Genomic DNA, 14,603 nt, shown 5'->3' with positions numbered 1-14,603 from the left:
AAGATGGTGCCACAGAGCCCTCTGTAGATACTGCCACAGAGCCCTCTAAAGATGCTGCCACAGTGCCCTCTAAAGATGCTGCCACAGTGCCCTCTGTAGATGCTGCCACAGTGCCTTATATGGACAGTGATGTCAGGGGCTTGCCCAGAGCAGGAGTCCCCAGAGCAGAGTCGATTCTAGCACTCTGCCTGGGACTCCAGCTGTGCTCCTGACATCACTGTCCTTATGTGGACAGCAATGTCAGGAATTTCCACAGAGTCCCGGAGCAGAGCCTGTACTAGCGCTCTGCCCGGGACTCCGCTCTGGGAAAGACCATGACAACACTGTCCATATATGGACAGCAATGTCAGGGAATTCCACAGAGTCCCGGAGCATAGCCTGTATTAGCGGCTCTGTGTCCCGCGGGCCGAGCGCTTGAGTCCCCTGCTCTAGTTCTAGTCTATTTCGGCTCATTGTAGTAAAAGAGGAGCATTCTAGTGTCTTGTCTGTGCTGGGTAATTTGAATACAGGTGGAGCAGACTATATATGTCTTGTCTGTGCCTGGTCATTCTATTACTAAGGCCTCATTCACACGACCGTAAAAACTCCCGTTATTACGGGTCGTAATTACGACCCGTAATAACGGGCTCATAGACTTCTATTGGCGACGGGTGCCTTCCCGTTTTCTCACGGGAAGGTGCCCGTGCCGTTGAAAAAGATAGAACATGTCCTATTTCAGGCCGTAATAACGGCACGGACAGTCCATAGAAGTCTATGGAGCTCTCGTAATGACGGGTGGCTACATGTGTGCACCCGTCATTACGGCAGCGTTGCTAAGCGACGTCAGTAAATAGTCACTGTCCAGGGAGCTGAAAGAGTTAACTGATCGGCAGTAACTCTTTCAGCACCCTGGACAGTGACTACCGATCAGTATTTAAACCTGTAAAAAATAAAAATAAAAGACTTTCATACTTACCGACAACTTCCTGCTTCCTCCAGTCCGGTCTCCCGCCCGTTGCCTTGGTGACGCGTCCCTCTCGACATCCGGCCCGACGTCCTGGATGACGTTTCAGGCCATGTGACCGCTGCAGCCAATCACAGGTCAATCACAGGCTGCAGCGGTCACATGGACTGCCGCGTCATCCAGGGATGTCGGGCTGGATGTGAAGAGAGGGACGCGTCACCAAGACAACGGCCGGGTAAGTATGAATTTCTTTAACTTTTATTACAGAAAAGGCTGTCCCTTCTCTCTATCCTGCACTGATAGAGAGAAGGGGCTGCCGATTAGTGCAGTGCTATTTTGCCGCCAAAAACGTGCCCGTAAATACGGGTGGAATACGGGTGACACCGGACCCATATTTACGGGCACGGGTTCGTAAATACTGGTGCAAAACGGGTGGAATACGTGTGACACCGGACCCGTATTTACTCCAGTATTTACGGGTGGGAAAAAATACGGTCGTGTGCATGAGGCCTAAAGGAGCAGTCTCTGGTGTCTTTCCTGTGCTGGGTTATTGTAATACAGGTGGAGCAGATTCTAGCGTACTGTATGTGCTGGGACTTGGGTTCCTGTAATAGAGGTGAAACGTACTCTAATGTCTTGTCTGTTACAGTACACTAGAATCTGTTCCATCTGTATTACATCAATACGTATGTGCTGGGTTTTATGAATACAGGTGAAGTAGTCTCTGGTGTCTATACTGTGCGGGGTTATTGTATTACAGACGAATCAAACTATAGTTGCTTGTCTGTTCCGGGTTATTGTAATACAGGTGGAGCAGACTATAGCTTCTTGTCTGAGCTGGGTTATTGTATTACAGGTGAAGTAGACTATAGTTGCTTGTCTGTTCCTGGTTATTGTAATACAGGTGGAGCAGACTATAGTTTATGGTCTGTTCCGGGTTATTGTAATACAGGTGGAGCAGACTATAGTTTATGGTCTGTTCCGGGTTATTGTAATACAGGTGGAGCAGACTATAGTTTATGGTCTGTTCCGGGTTATTGTAATACAGGTGGAGCAGACTATAGTTTATGGTCTGTGCCGGGTTATTGTACTACTGGAGAAGTAACCTCTGGGGTCTTGTCTGTGCTGGGTTATTGTAATACAGGAGGAGCACTCTGTGGTGTCCTGTCTGTGCTGGGTTATTGTAATACAGGAGGAGCACTCTGTGGTGTCCTGTCTGTGCTGGGTTATTGTAATACAGGAGGAGCACTCTGGTGTCCTGTCTTTGCTGGGTTATTGTAATACAGGGGGAGCACTCTGTGGTGTCCTGTCTGTGCTGGGTTATTGTAATACAGGAGGAGCACTCTGTGGTGTCCTGTCTGTGCTGGGTTATTGAAATACAGGTAAATCAGACTCTGGTGTCTTGTCTGTGCTGGTTAGGCAGGTGAAGCAGACACGATTTTTTTTTCTTTGCTGGGTTACGGGATTATTGTAATAAAGATGGAGCAGACTACGGTGTCTTGTCTTTTGCCGGCTTAATGTAGTACGAGATGAACACACAGTGTCTGTTCCCTCCTCTGTGCCAGGTTATTGTTATACAGGTGGAGAAGCCTCTAGTGTCCTGTCTGTGTCCGGGTAATGTACTGCTGGAGGAGCAGGTTCTGGGGTCTGGCCTGTGTCAGGTTAGGAGGAGCAGACTTGTGTCTTTTTTGTGCTGGGAAGTTGTAATACAGGTGGAGCAAACGCTGGTGTCCTTCCTGTGTCGAGTTATTGTAATATAACTAAAGCAAACTCTGGTGTTTCCTCTGTGCTGGGTTATTGTAACACAGGTGGAGCAGTTTCTGATGTCTCCTCTGTGCCAAGTTACAGTAAGACAGGTGGAAGACACTCCGACATCTTGTCTGTGCCGGGTTACCCTTCTGGGCTCTCTGCAGCTCCAGGTCGCCCCCGCATCGGACAATCAGCTTCCCACACGTTAGACATTGTGGTAAAGAACCCTGTGATAGTGACAAGTGCCGGGAATACATGGAACGAGCTCGAGCAAACACATTTATCTTGTCCGATCACAGCGACGTGCAGATCGGCAGGACTATGGCAGAGATCCCGGGGCCTCCTCCCGGCTCCTTCCCAGCATCTCTGCCAGTGAAGGCTAGAAATGAGTAGGGGGAATGTTAGGGAGGGGGAAGTCACGTAGAGAGCCCGCTCGCCCGGCCGCTTCTAGTCGGTAAAGGGCTCTTATCCCGGGCAGGGAAGCACAAGGGGAGAGCGGAGCTTCACTCCTGTCAGATGAGGAAAGAGAGGACATGTGATCAGTGTCAGCCAATAGACGCTCAGGACAATCGCAGCCAATCACCGAGCAGCCTCTGTACATATAAGAGGCCCCAGCTCCGTCCTCAGTGTTTCCCTCGCAGGATATTTGTAGTATTGTATTTCCGTGTTATACGATGGCAGAGACCGCACCAGCCGCCGCTGTTCCTCCCACCGAGCCGACCGCCAAATCCAAGAAGCAGCTGAAAAAACCTGCAGCAGGGGGCGCCAAGAAAACCAAAAAACCCTCCGGTCCCAGCGTGTCCGAGCTCATCGTGAAAGCCGTGTCCGCCTCCAAAGAGCGCAGTGGGGTGTCTCTGGCTGCCCTGAAGAAGGCTCTGGCTGCTGGAGGATACGATGTAGACAAGAACAACAGCCGCCTGAAGATGGCGCTCAAGACTCTGGTGACCAAGGAAACCCTGCTCCAGGTGAAAGGCAGCGGCGCCTCCGGCTCCTTCAAGCTGAACAAGAAGCAGCAGGAGACTAAGGACAAGGCGGTCAAGAAGAAGCCGGCGGCTGCTGCCAAATCCCCGAAGAAGACTCCGGCCAAGAGCCTGACAAAGGCCAAGAGGCCTGCCGCTGCCAAGAAGGTGGCGAAGAGCCCCAAGAAGCCAAAACCTGCCCCCAAGAAAATAACAAAGAGCCCAGCAAAGGAGGCGGCCAAGCCCAAAGCTGCCAAGAGTCCGGCTAAGAAAGCGCCCAAAGCTGCCAAGAGTCCAGCTAAAAAAGCTGCCAAGAGTCCAGCTAAGAAAGCTGCCAAGAGTCCGGCTAAGAAAGCTGCCAAGAGTCCGGCTAAGAAAGCTGCCAAGAGTCCGGCTAAGAAAGCTGCCAAGAGTCCGGCTAAGAAAGCTGCCAAGAGTCCGGCTAAGAAAGCTGCCAAGAGTCCGGCTAAGAAAGCTGCCAAGAGTCCGGCTAAGAAAGCTGACAAGAGTCCGGCTAAGAAAGCTGCCAAGAGTCTGGCTAAGAAAGCGCCCAAAGCTGCCAAGAGTCCGGCTAAGAAGGCGTCTAAATCCAGGAAGACCGTGGCGAAGAAATAACCGAGAGCCGCCCGTTACTTGTCACACAAAGGCTCTTTTCAGAGCCACCACCTTCTCCCCGGCAGAGCTGTATGATCACTGGCCGCTATTTCCTCCGGTACAGACAGCAGCGCGATCCTGAGATAAAGGAGGCGCCATCATCGCGTGTGCACGGAGGAGCTTCATGTCCCTGTTACTCTATGACAAGTGTCATTTCTGGTCATTGCGCTGGACGCCATAGCTGCTGTATCCGGACCTCCACAGTGTCCGTCCCGTCACTATGGTGTAACATCCAGGCAGAGTTTATCAGGTCACAGCCCACCAGGTGTAATGTGTGAATAAGGACCGGGGCAGCAATAGACTTGTAGCTTACAGCTCAGGATCCACGTGAAGGAGGCCGATGGTTTACACTCTCTCCGGTGTAAATAGAGCACAATGTCCCCTGCTCCTCATTACACGTGGTGGATGGTGACCCTTATACGCTCCCTCTGGATGTGGGGCACAGTGTCCTGTGTAAGGATGGGGTGGGGGATTGACCCTTTGTGTGATCTATAAAAAAAACACTGCAGCGGCGGATGATGGGGAAGTAGTCTCTTATATAACGCTGTGTACGTGATCTGTGGACATGGAAATACAGTGAGCTGTTACTGATGACAACTATTTGTCAGTGAGCTGGAGAAATGATCTCATTAACGCCCCCTACTGTAAAAGCTGCGTGTGGATGTCATGTAAACCGGTGTCCGCCTCATCCAAATGGTGACTGGTCGCGAATATCACAATTGCTTTGTCGGTCGCATATTTTTTTTAATGAAGAAGCCAATAGAATGTAGGGGTGTGCCTTTCATGGACCAATGAGGACACGCTCAAGTGTATAAATACTCTGCTCGGTCCTCTCCTCGTATCAGTCTACAAGTGTGCACGTTCTTGTAGAGCTATGGCCAGAACAAAGCAGACCGCGCGTAAATCCACCGGTGGGAAAGCTCCCCGCAAGCAGCTGGCTACTAAAGCTGCACGGAAGAGCGCTTCCGCTACCGGCGGAGTAAAGAAGCCTCATCGTTACCGCCTGGGCACAGTCGCTCTCCGTGAAATCCGCCGCTACCAGAAGTCCACCGAGCTTCTTATCCGTAAGCTGCCCTTCACCATCATGTCACCATCATGCCCAAAGACATTCAACTGGCCCGCAGGATCCGTGGGGAGAGGGCTTAGGTCTGAACCCGGCACCGACTACAACACAAAGGCTCTTTTCAGAGCCACCAAATCCTCCCTCAAACGAGCTGAATCCCTTTCCTCCTTTGTTCTACCGCGTTTCTCCGCCGGGGCGCTGGTTTCTCGGTGCTCTGCTATTAATATGTGGAGATGCTATGTTAACCCTTTCAGTGCTTAGTTAGCGCCATTTACACTATAACCAGTCCCCGTCTCTAGCGCTCACGTTATCCGGCCCTTTCAGCAATCCTGTCATGTGTTATGCCTGATGTCTGCGCTGTATTCATCACCTCCCTCTCCGGCTGTATCGCAGTGATAACCCGCCCCACTCCTCACTGATGACCGGACATCGCTCTTCCTATAATAACCTCCGCTGCTGCTAGGAATGACGCCGTTATGTGCAGCTAATGATCCACCGCTGACCAGTGTATGCGGAGTCCTTGTTCCCTACTCCTTGTAAAGGCAAACCAGGCTCAGCGTGTAGGTTGGGGGAGCAGGTATCCTCCGCCCGGTGTGAACACAAGCGCAGGGGAATTCTACTCTTATTCTGTGACGTCATGATCATCGGGTGTAGTCCCGGTCACCGTTGTAAATCAGAGATCTAAACCTATTAACACTGCCCGAGTCCTCTCCTCCCTATTCATTCTATAAAACCGTTGTGGTGCTGGTGGCCTGAGGGGTGATCTGCGTGCACACAAATCCTGAACCTGACGGCAGATAACGAGCAGCCGCCATACTAATCCAAGACGTCACGCTTGTTCCTTGTTTCCCTTAACATTACTCTTTAGATTTGGGGCAGATAGAGATTACACAGCAGTCGCGCTATAAGCGGGAAAAGAGCGGCCGGTATTGTAAAATAAGCGTGAAATTCAAAATCTGAGTTAAGCCAATCAGCAGGAGGGATTGGTAATGTGAATTTGCTGAGAGAAATGCCCTGGAAGTGACATGTCTTACAGTTCTCTCTCTGGTCCACCCAAGGTCTATATAAAGACGCGCCCCGCGGTGGTCGGTACAATAGTTCTCTTTAGCTCCAGCTTACAGGATGTCTGGTCGTGGTAAAGGAGGAAAAGGACTCGGAAAGGGCGGTGCCAAGCGGCACAGGAAGGTGCTCCGTGATAACATCCAGGGCATCACCAAGCCTGCAATCCGCCGTCTAGCTCACAGGGGAGGCGTCAAACGCATCTCCGGTCTCATCTATGAAGAGACTCGCGGCGTCCTGAAGGTTTTCCTGGAGAACGTCATCCGTGACGCCGTCACCTACACCGAGCACGCCAAGAGGAAGACCGTCACCGCTATGGACGTGGTGTACGCGCTCAAACGCCAGGGCCGCGCACTCTACGGCTTCGGAGGTTAATTCCGCTCCTGCTCAGCTCCACCTTACACAACACAAAGGCTCTTCTCAGAGCCGCCACATCCTCTATAGATCAGCTATGATGTCTGCTGGTGACCACTCGTTTATAATCTGCTACTAATGTTACCAGAGTCTTACAACAAACAATAAATCTGTTACTGGGACCAACTTTGACACACGTATCGGCTCGTATTACTTTGTATCTCATTCTGCCGGACGGCTGGGATTAATAAGGCTGCTGGCAATAAATCTGTTAACCTCTAGTACTAATAATGAATCTGTCTGCTGTCCCTATATAGGACTCACTTTATTACAGTAACGCGTGCAGTTTCTTGCAGAGCAACGTTTAGTGAGACGCATTCAATGAATGAAAAAGGACAAACTGATGCAGCTGATACGGCATTTTTCAAGAGCAAAACCCAATGTTGGAGGGGCCGTGTTTTCCAAGCTGCTCTCATTGCTACAAATGTTACGAGATTTTCAAAACAAACTACCAATTTGTAGCACCAAGTTCCACATAAGTATGGACTTGCATTGTCTTGTATGTCACTTTGCCAGACTGCTGGTATAATCGAGCTGCTGGCAATACAATGACAGGAAACAGAAAGCACCTATTTCTACTTCGTACTAACACTGTGCGTTGTCTATACTTAGGACTCACCTCATCACACGAACGCATGAAGTTGCTGCAGAGTAACATTTACTGAGACGCATTCAGAGAATGAAAAGGACAAATTGATGCAGCTCTATTCAGAAGTAAAATCTAATATCAGAGCTCCAATAGTGCGGTACTTGAGGGAGACGAACATTACAGCCCAGTTTGTCCCCTTTATGCCCCCACTTTTGATATTTGATTTATGTACCTTTCCCTTTTATTCCCCTTCATCTACGTTGTCACAATGCTGAATGGGCTTTGTTCATTAAATGGGGTGTTCTCTAAATAGGGACCGTTCACCCCTTCCCTGTTAGGTAGAATATACCTCTCTAAGCTCGTTGTTTTATTGATCTATAATTTTTCTTAATTCAAGAGATCCTTTGATCCGTGCGCTTCTTGCCCTTCTCTTCCCCTCCCTTTTTCATTTGTTTAAATTTAGTTGGTGGTGTACACCAGGGCAGAATTAGAAGCAATAAGAGTCCTTGAGAGGAATGGTTTGTTACCCTAATAGCGTCTCCTGTACATATAAAGCATTGCCGCAGACCCCTCGTAGGACTTCTCCTTTGTAGTTTAGGAACTGCTCTTATCCGTACAAGACTGGAAGATAGAATTTAAGACACTATGTAGTCGGGGGCGAGTTGTAGATCATGAACACGAATCACTGGAGAAGTTGTACTATTAATGTGTTCTGTACAGTATAGTTAGTGCATCAATGAGGACAGCGCCACCATCTACCAGAGGCAGTAGTTAACTACTGCACCGCTCATCAGCACCTGTGATTGGATAGATTTAAAGCCACCAACAGAGCACAGACTTGTGGGAACCACCAATTAGCTGCACTGGGAGTGGCTTATGACGATTTCATAGGTCACATGACTTGCTCTTCCAGTAGAACAGCGGTCAGGCAGCGTTGCTCATTTGCATAGCCCGTGTATAAATACAGCAGCGGTGGGAGGGTAAAGCATTTCATTATCTCAGTTGTGAGAAGATCGTCGTGTGTGATCATGCCTGAGCCCGCCAAGTCTGCCCCGGCGCCCAAGAAGGGCTCCAAGAAAGCCGTGAGCAAGACACAGAAGAAGGACGTCAAGAAGCGGAGAAAGAGCAGGAAGGAGAGCTACGCCATTTACGTGTACAAGGTGCTCAAGCAGGTTCACCCTGACACCGGCATCTCGTTCAAGGCCATGGGCATCATGAACTCCTTCGAGAGCAATGACATCTTCAAGCGCATCGCAGGGGAAGCCTCCCGCCTGGCTCACTACAACAAGCGCTCCACCATCACCTCCCGGGAGATCCAGACTGCCATGCGCCTGCTGCTGCCTGGAGAGCTGGCCAAGCACGCCGTGTCCGAGGGCACCAAGGCCGTCACCAAGTACACCAGCGCCAAGTAATGTGCCCCGTCCCTGCAGTAAGAACACAAAGGCTCTTCTAAGAGCCACCCACCTTGTCTAGAACAGAGCTGTGCCTGCTATTGTCTGGCTCCCGCTAGTCCCCCTGTTCTATGTGCGGCCGCTCTCGTGTCGGTGCAGATGCTGCTTCATACGTTATGTGGCTGCCGGACAGGGAGGGACATTGCCGCGTGTGAGGAAGCCGGGACACGGATCCTGCGGGCAGATGACAGGTCATAATATCACACTGTCCAGAAGAAACGGAACATTGTACATTAGGAGACGGAAGGAAGCATGGGGCATCTGTAAATAACAATGATGAGGGTAGTAGTCAGACTTATAACAGATGCCAGGGAAACTGCTTGACGCCGATAGAGAACAAGCAATCACTCTGCCTGTCTTACAATAACCACCCTTTATCCAGTCCTCACCAGAGCAGACTCTGGTGTCTCCTCTGTGCCGGGTATTGTAATACAAGTGGAGCAGACTCTGGTGTCTCCTCTGTGCCGGGTATTGTAATACAAGTGGAGCAGACTCTGGTGTCTCCTCTATGACGGGTATTGCAATACAGACTTTGCTGTTACAATAATCTTGCACAAAACAACAAAGTTTGCTCCACCCGTATTACAATACCCGATAAAGTGGAGACGCCAGAGTCTGCTCCACCTGCAGTACAATAACCAGTCAACCAGAGTTTGAGGCTACAAACAAGAACATAACGCCGGTAATATGAAGGAACAGGGACATAATGCCGGTAATATGAAGGAACAGGGACGTAATGCCGGTAATATGAAGGAACAGGGACATAATGCCGGTCATATGAGGGGACAGGGACATAATGCCGGTAATATGAAGGAACAGGGACATAATGCCTGTAATATAAAGGAACAGGGACATGATGCCTGTAATATGAGGGAACAGGGACATAATGCCGGTAATATGAAGCAACAGTGACATAATGCCGGTAAGAGGAGGGAACAGGGACATAATCCCGGTAATATGAAGCAACAGTGACATAATGCCTGGTAGATGAGGGAACAGGGACATATTACCGACATTGTGTCCCTGTAACCTCCTACATAGGACATAATGCCAGTAATATGAGGGAACAGGGTCAAAATGCCGGTAATATGAGAGAACAGGGACATAATGCCGGTAATATGAGAGGACAGGGACATAATGCCGGTAATATGAGAGAACAGGGACATAATGCGGTAATATGAGAGGACAGGGACATAATGCCGGTAATATGAGGGAACAGGAACATAAGAGGACAGGGACATAATGCGTGGAAGATGAGGGAACAGGGACATAATGGCGGTAATATGAAGCAACAGGGACATAATGCCTGTAATATGAAGGAACAGGGACATAATGCAAGTAATATGAGGAAACAGGGTCATAATGCCGGTCACATGAGAGGACAGGGACATAATGCCGGTAATATGAGGGAACAGGAACATAATGCCGGTCACATGAGAGGACAGGGACATAATGCCGGTAATTCGGGAACGATACGGATGTAATAAAGATGTGTTACATGTTTGTACGTCCCCACCTTTATACTGGAGATTGGCAGCGGACGTTGGAATTGTGCGTTTCACTGTATCGTTGGATGGAGAAGAATCAGCCCGTGCAGCCCGCAGATAACAAGCCCCTAATGCAGCAGCAGCTCTGCGCTATCACACCCGGGAATGTCCCCCCATATCCTGCAGCATGAAGGAGCGGCTGCACGGACTGAACGACTCTTCCAGACATGGGAAACCAGCGGGAATAAAGACATGCGCACGAATAAGCACAAGATGGAGGCGGCAGCTCTGTTGTATACTTGGTGGGGGGCTCTTAGAAGAGCCTTTGGGTTCTTACTGCAGGGACGGGGCACATTACTTGGAGCCTAATGAGAAGAATCCGCCGCTGCTGCTTTATTCCTGCTCCATTAGAGTTCAGGCGGGAGATGTTCCTATTGGTAGAGACGGAGGAGGGGGCGTGGTGTTATCTGCGAGTCTATAGAAATATTCTACTTCCTCATTGGCTACAGTGTCTGGCGTTGAATACAAGTTTTAGATGCGACCAATCAGAGAAGAAGCCCTCTGCTCCATCCGGGTATAAGAAGTGACGGTCGGAGCACAACCGTTAGATCTGATCAGATAATAGAGATGTCTGGAAGAGGAAAGCAAGGAGGCAAAGTGCGGGCTAAAGCCAAGACCCGCTCATCCCGGGCAGGACTTCAGTTCCCTGTCGGTCGTGTGCACAGACTTCTCCATAAGGGCAACTACGCTGAGAGGGTCGGCGCCGGCGCTCCGGTCTACCTGGCCGCTGTGCTGGAATATCTGACCGCTGAGATCCTGGAATTGGCCGGAAATGCCGCCCGGGACAACAAGAAGACCAGAATCATCCCCCGTCACCTGCAGCTGGCCGTGCGCAATGACGAGGAGCTCAACAAACTGCTGGGTGGTGTGACCATCGCTCAGGGAGGCGTCCTGCCCAACATCCAGGCCGTTCTGCTGCCCAAGAAGAGTGAGAGCAGCAAAAGCGCCAAGAGCAAGTGAGCGCCGCTTATCCCACATTTAACCACAAAGGCTCTTTTAAGAGCCGCCCACATGGTCCTTAGAACAGAGCTCTCACCGCTGATCTCCGATATGTAAACGTTCTGCGCCAGATAAGTGGCTCTGCTTGTACAGAGATCTACCCATATGAATTCATATACCGCAAGGTTTCACATTGAAGAGGAAGCCGTAGGGAGTTTGGGGGGTGCAGAACTGCTGCGTTACCTATATATTCACTATTGCCTCGTGTAGATGGTGGCGCTGTCCTCATTGGTGCACTAACTATACTGTACAGGACACATTAATAGTACAACTACTCCAGTCATCCATGTCAATAACTATCTGCTGGGCTCAAGTGGTGTGTCACAATTCGGTCCTCATGGAGTATAACCACCATCATCCCAGGTGTTTAGACTAAGATTCCATCCCTGCGTCATGTACGGATGAGAGCAGTTCCTAAACTAGGCCCTGCAATGAGTCTGCGACAATGCATAGTAAATACATAACACGCTATTAGGGGACACACTGCAGTCCACATATCCGGCTCCTCACTGGAAGCCCGACGTGATACTGAAGCCCCTACCCCCGTGTATAAAGAAGTAGAAGGTCGCTGCTCAGATTGTACACGAGCGGTCACCAGCAGACATCATAGCTGATCTATAGAGGATGTGGCGGCTCTGAGAAGAGCCTTTGTGTTGTGTAAGGTGGAGCTGAGCAGGAGTGGAATTAACCTCCGAAGCCGTAGAGAGTGCGGCCCTGGCATTTGAGCGCGTACACCACGTCCATAGCGGTGACGGTCTTCCTCTTAGCGTGCTCGGTGTAGGTGACGTCACGGATGACTTCTACAGGAAAACCTTCAGGACGCCGCGAGTCTCTTCATAGATGAGACCGGAGATGCGTTTGACGCCTCCCCTGCGAGCTAGACGGCGGATTGCAGGCTTGGTGATGCCCTGGATGTTATCACGGAGCACCTTCCTGTGCCGCTTGGCACCGCCCTTTCCGAGTCCTTTTCCTCCTTTACCACGACCAGACATTCTGTAAGCTGGAGCTAAAGAGAACTATTGTACCGACAACCGCGGGGCGCGTCTTTATATAGACCTTGTGTGGACCAGAGAGAGAACTGTAAGACATGTCACTTCCGGGGGGGCGTTTCTCTCAGCTAATTCACATTACCAATCCCTCCCCCTCCTGTTGATTGGCTTAGCGATCGGGCGGGGTTTCAGAAGTTTGGGGGTCGGAGCACTGCCGTCACTATCACCTGTCAGAATTTATTTGACCGTTCAGTTACCCTGTAATCCAGGTGAAGAAGACTCTGGTGTCTTGAGTGTGTGTTGTGTAATTGTAATACAGGTGAAGGAGACTGCAGTGTCTTGTCTGTCAAGTTATTGTAGTACAGGTGGAGCAGACTGGTGTTTTGTATGTCTTGTTAGGGTATGTTCACACAACCTATTTTCAGACGTAATTCAGGCGTATTACACCTCGAATTACGCCTGAAAAGACGGCTCCATTACGTCGGCAAACATCTGCCCATTGCTTGCAATGGGTTTTACGATGTTCTGTGCAGACGAGGTGTAATTTTACCCGTCGCTGTCAAAAGACGGCATGTAAAAATACGCCCGCGTCAAAGAAGTGCAGGACAGAACAGCTCCAATTACGTCCGTAAAGGACGCCGCGAAAAACGCAAGTACTTGCAGGCGAAAACAGCTCCGTAATTTCAGACGTATTTTGTGTTTGCGTGTGAACATATCCTTATTGTTACACATGTTTAGCAGACTGTGGTGTCTCGTCTGTGCTGGTTTGTTGTAGAAGAGTAGCAGCAGACTCATTGGCGTAACTACCGCGGTAGCAGCCGTAGCAGACGCTACGGGGCCCGCGGCTTGTTGGGGCCAGTGCCGCCAGCTGACACGCTCCCCCCATATGCTCGGTAGCGCCGCTAGCAGCCGTTATGGCTAGTACAGCAGTAGTGCTGCTACTATGGGGCCCACACCTCTGAGCCTCTAACAAGTATGGGCAGGGCGACACAGGCCCTCTTATGCCCATAGGCGTCGCTACCACCGGAGGGGGCCCTGGTGCTAGCGACAGCCAAATACATGCAATAGCACTGAATGGCCGGGCATGTTTCGTGCCTGACCATTCAGCGCCTTACAATGACGCTGATTGGCTAGCGGCGCGATGATGTCATCGCGCCGCTTCCGTGCTTGAAAGGTGCTGATTTACGGGGCAAGTCATTCTGCCCCGCCAATCCGTGTCATTGAACGACGTGTCGTTCAGCTCCTGCAGACCCGCTCAGAAGAGAGCATGTCTGCATTGTCAGCGGACAGGGTGGGAACGGGGTCATGTGAGCATGTAAAGTTTTTTTCTCATAAAACTGTGAGTGGCATTATCTATAGTGGGGGCGCTATATACAGGGGGTCGTCTATATGTGGGCCACTATATACAGGGGGTCTATTTATGGGGATGTGGGCACTATCTACAGGGGGGTCTATGTGGGGATGCGGGCCACTATATACAGGGGGGCCTATATGTGGGGATGTGGGCCACTATATGCAGGGCAGTCTATATTTGGGCCACTATATATTGGGGTGGTCTATATGTGGGCCACTATGTACAGGGGGGTCTATATGTGGAGATGTGGGCCACTATATACAGGTCTATATACAGGTCTATATTTGGGCGACTGTCTACAGGGTGGTCTATATGTGGGGAACTATATACAGGGGGAGCTATATGTGAGAATATACAGGGGTGGGCTATATGTAGAGCAAAATTTATAGGGGAGCTATTTTTTTAGGGTACTTTCTATAGGGGTGGGCTATATGTGGGACACTATATACAGGGGTGGGTTACCTGTGGGGCACTAGCTACAGGGTTGCTATATGTAGGGCACTGTCTAAAGGGGTGGGCTATATTTGGGACACTATATACAGGGGGAGCTATATGTGAGACTCTCTACAGATTTGGGCTATACATTGGGCACTGTCTATAGGGGAAGCTATATGTAGGGTGGCTCAGTGGTTAGCACTATTGCCTTGCAGCTCTGGAGTCCATATGTGGGCACTATCTACAGAGGGCTGTATGTGGGACACTATCTACAGGGGCTTCTATGTAGGTCACTATCTACAGAGGCTCTAAGGGGGTCACTATTTATAGGGGCTATGGGGGCACTATTTACAGGGGGCACGGTGTTTGTGTGACGATTATAATCAGGGACACAGTCT

The 14,603-nt window shown here is 50.3% G+C and overlaps 2 protein-coding genes and 1 pseudogene across 3 annotated transcripts in view; 2 read left to right on the top strand and 1 right to left on the bottom strand.

Annotated features, from left to right (window-relative positions):
* The window catches only part of LOC142662997 (uncharacterized), a 123,134-nt gene that overhangs the window by 81,583 nt on the left and 26,948 nt on the right, over window positions 1-14,603 (top strand). Inside the window, exons 15-18 of the mRNA XM_075841290.1 lie at window positions 5,176-5,369; window positions 6,237-6,294; window positions 8,443-8,838; window positions 10,977-11,384. Of these exons, the coding sequence (XP_075697405.1) occupies window positions 5,176-5,369; window positions 6,237-6,294; window positions 8,443-8,838; window positions 10,977-11,384 (1,056 nt within the window). The remainder of the gene's footprint in view (window positions 1-5,175; window positions 5,370-6,236; window positions 6,295-8,442; window positions 8,839-10,976; window positions 11,385-14,603) is intronic.
* Window positions 3,367-4,266, top strand: LOC142663752 (histone H1.01-like). 2 transcript variants are annotated; one of them, XM_075842577.1, is made up of 2 exons: window positions 3,367-3,967; window positions 4,199-4,266. In XM_075842577.1, the coding sequence occupies exons 1-2, from the start codon at window positions 3,367-3,369 to the stop codon at window positions 4,264-4,266; spliced, it is 669 nt and encodes a 222-aa protein (XP_075698692.1). The 2 variants fall into 2 exon arrangements, with proteins under 2 accessions (XP_075698692.1, XP_075698691.1); XM_075842576.1 differs by having other exon boundaries at window positions 3,367-3,991; window positions 4,208-4,266.
* LOC142663800 (histone H4-like) lies at window positions 12,112-12,419 on the bottom strand (annotated as a pseudogene).

The sequence above is a fragment of the Rhinoderma darwinii genome, chromosome 11 (assembly GCF_050947455.1).
Source record: "Rhinoderma darwinii isolate aRhiDar2 chromosome 11, aRhiDar2.hap1, whole genome shotgun sequence".
NCBI classification, from domain to species: Eukaryota; Metazoa; Chordata; class Amphibia; order Anura; family Rhinodermatidae; genus Rhinoderma; species Rhinoderma darwinii.
The sequence above is the reverse complement of the archived record's forward strand: the minus strand, read 5'-3'. Positions and strand labels throughout refer to the sequence as shown.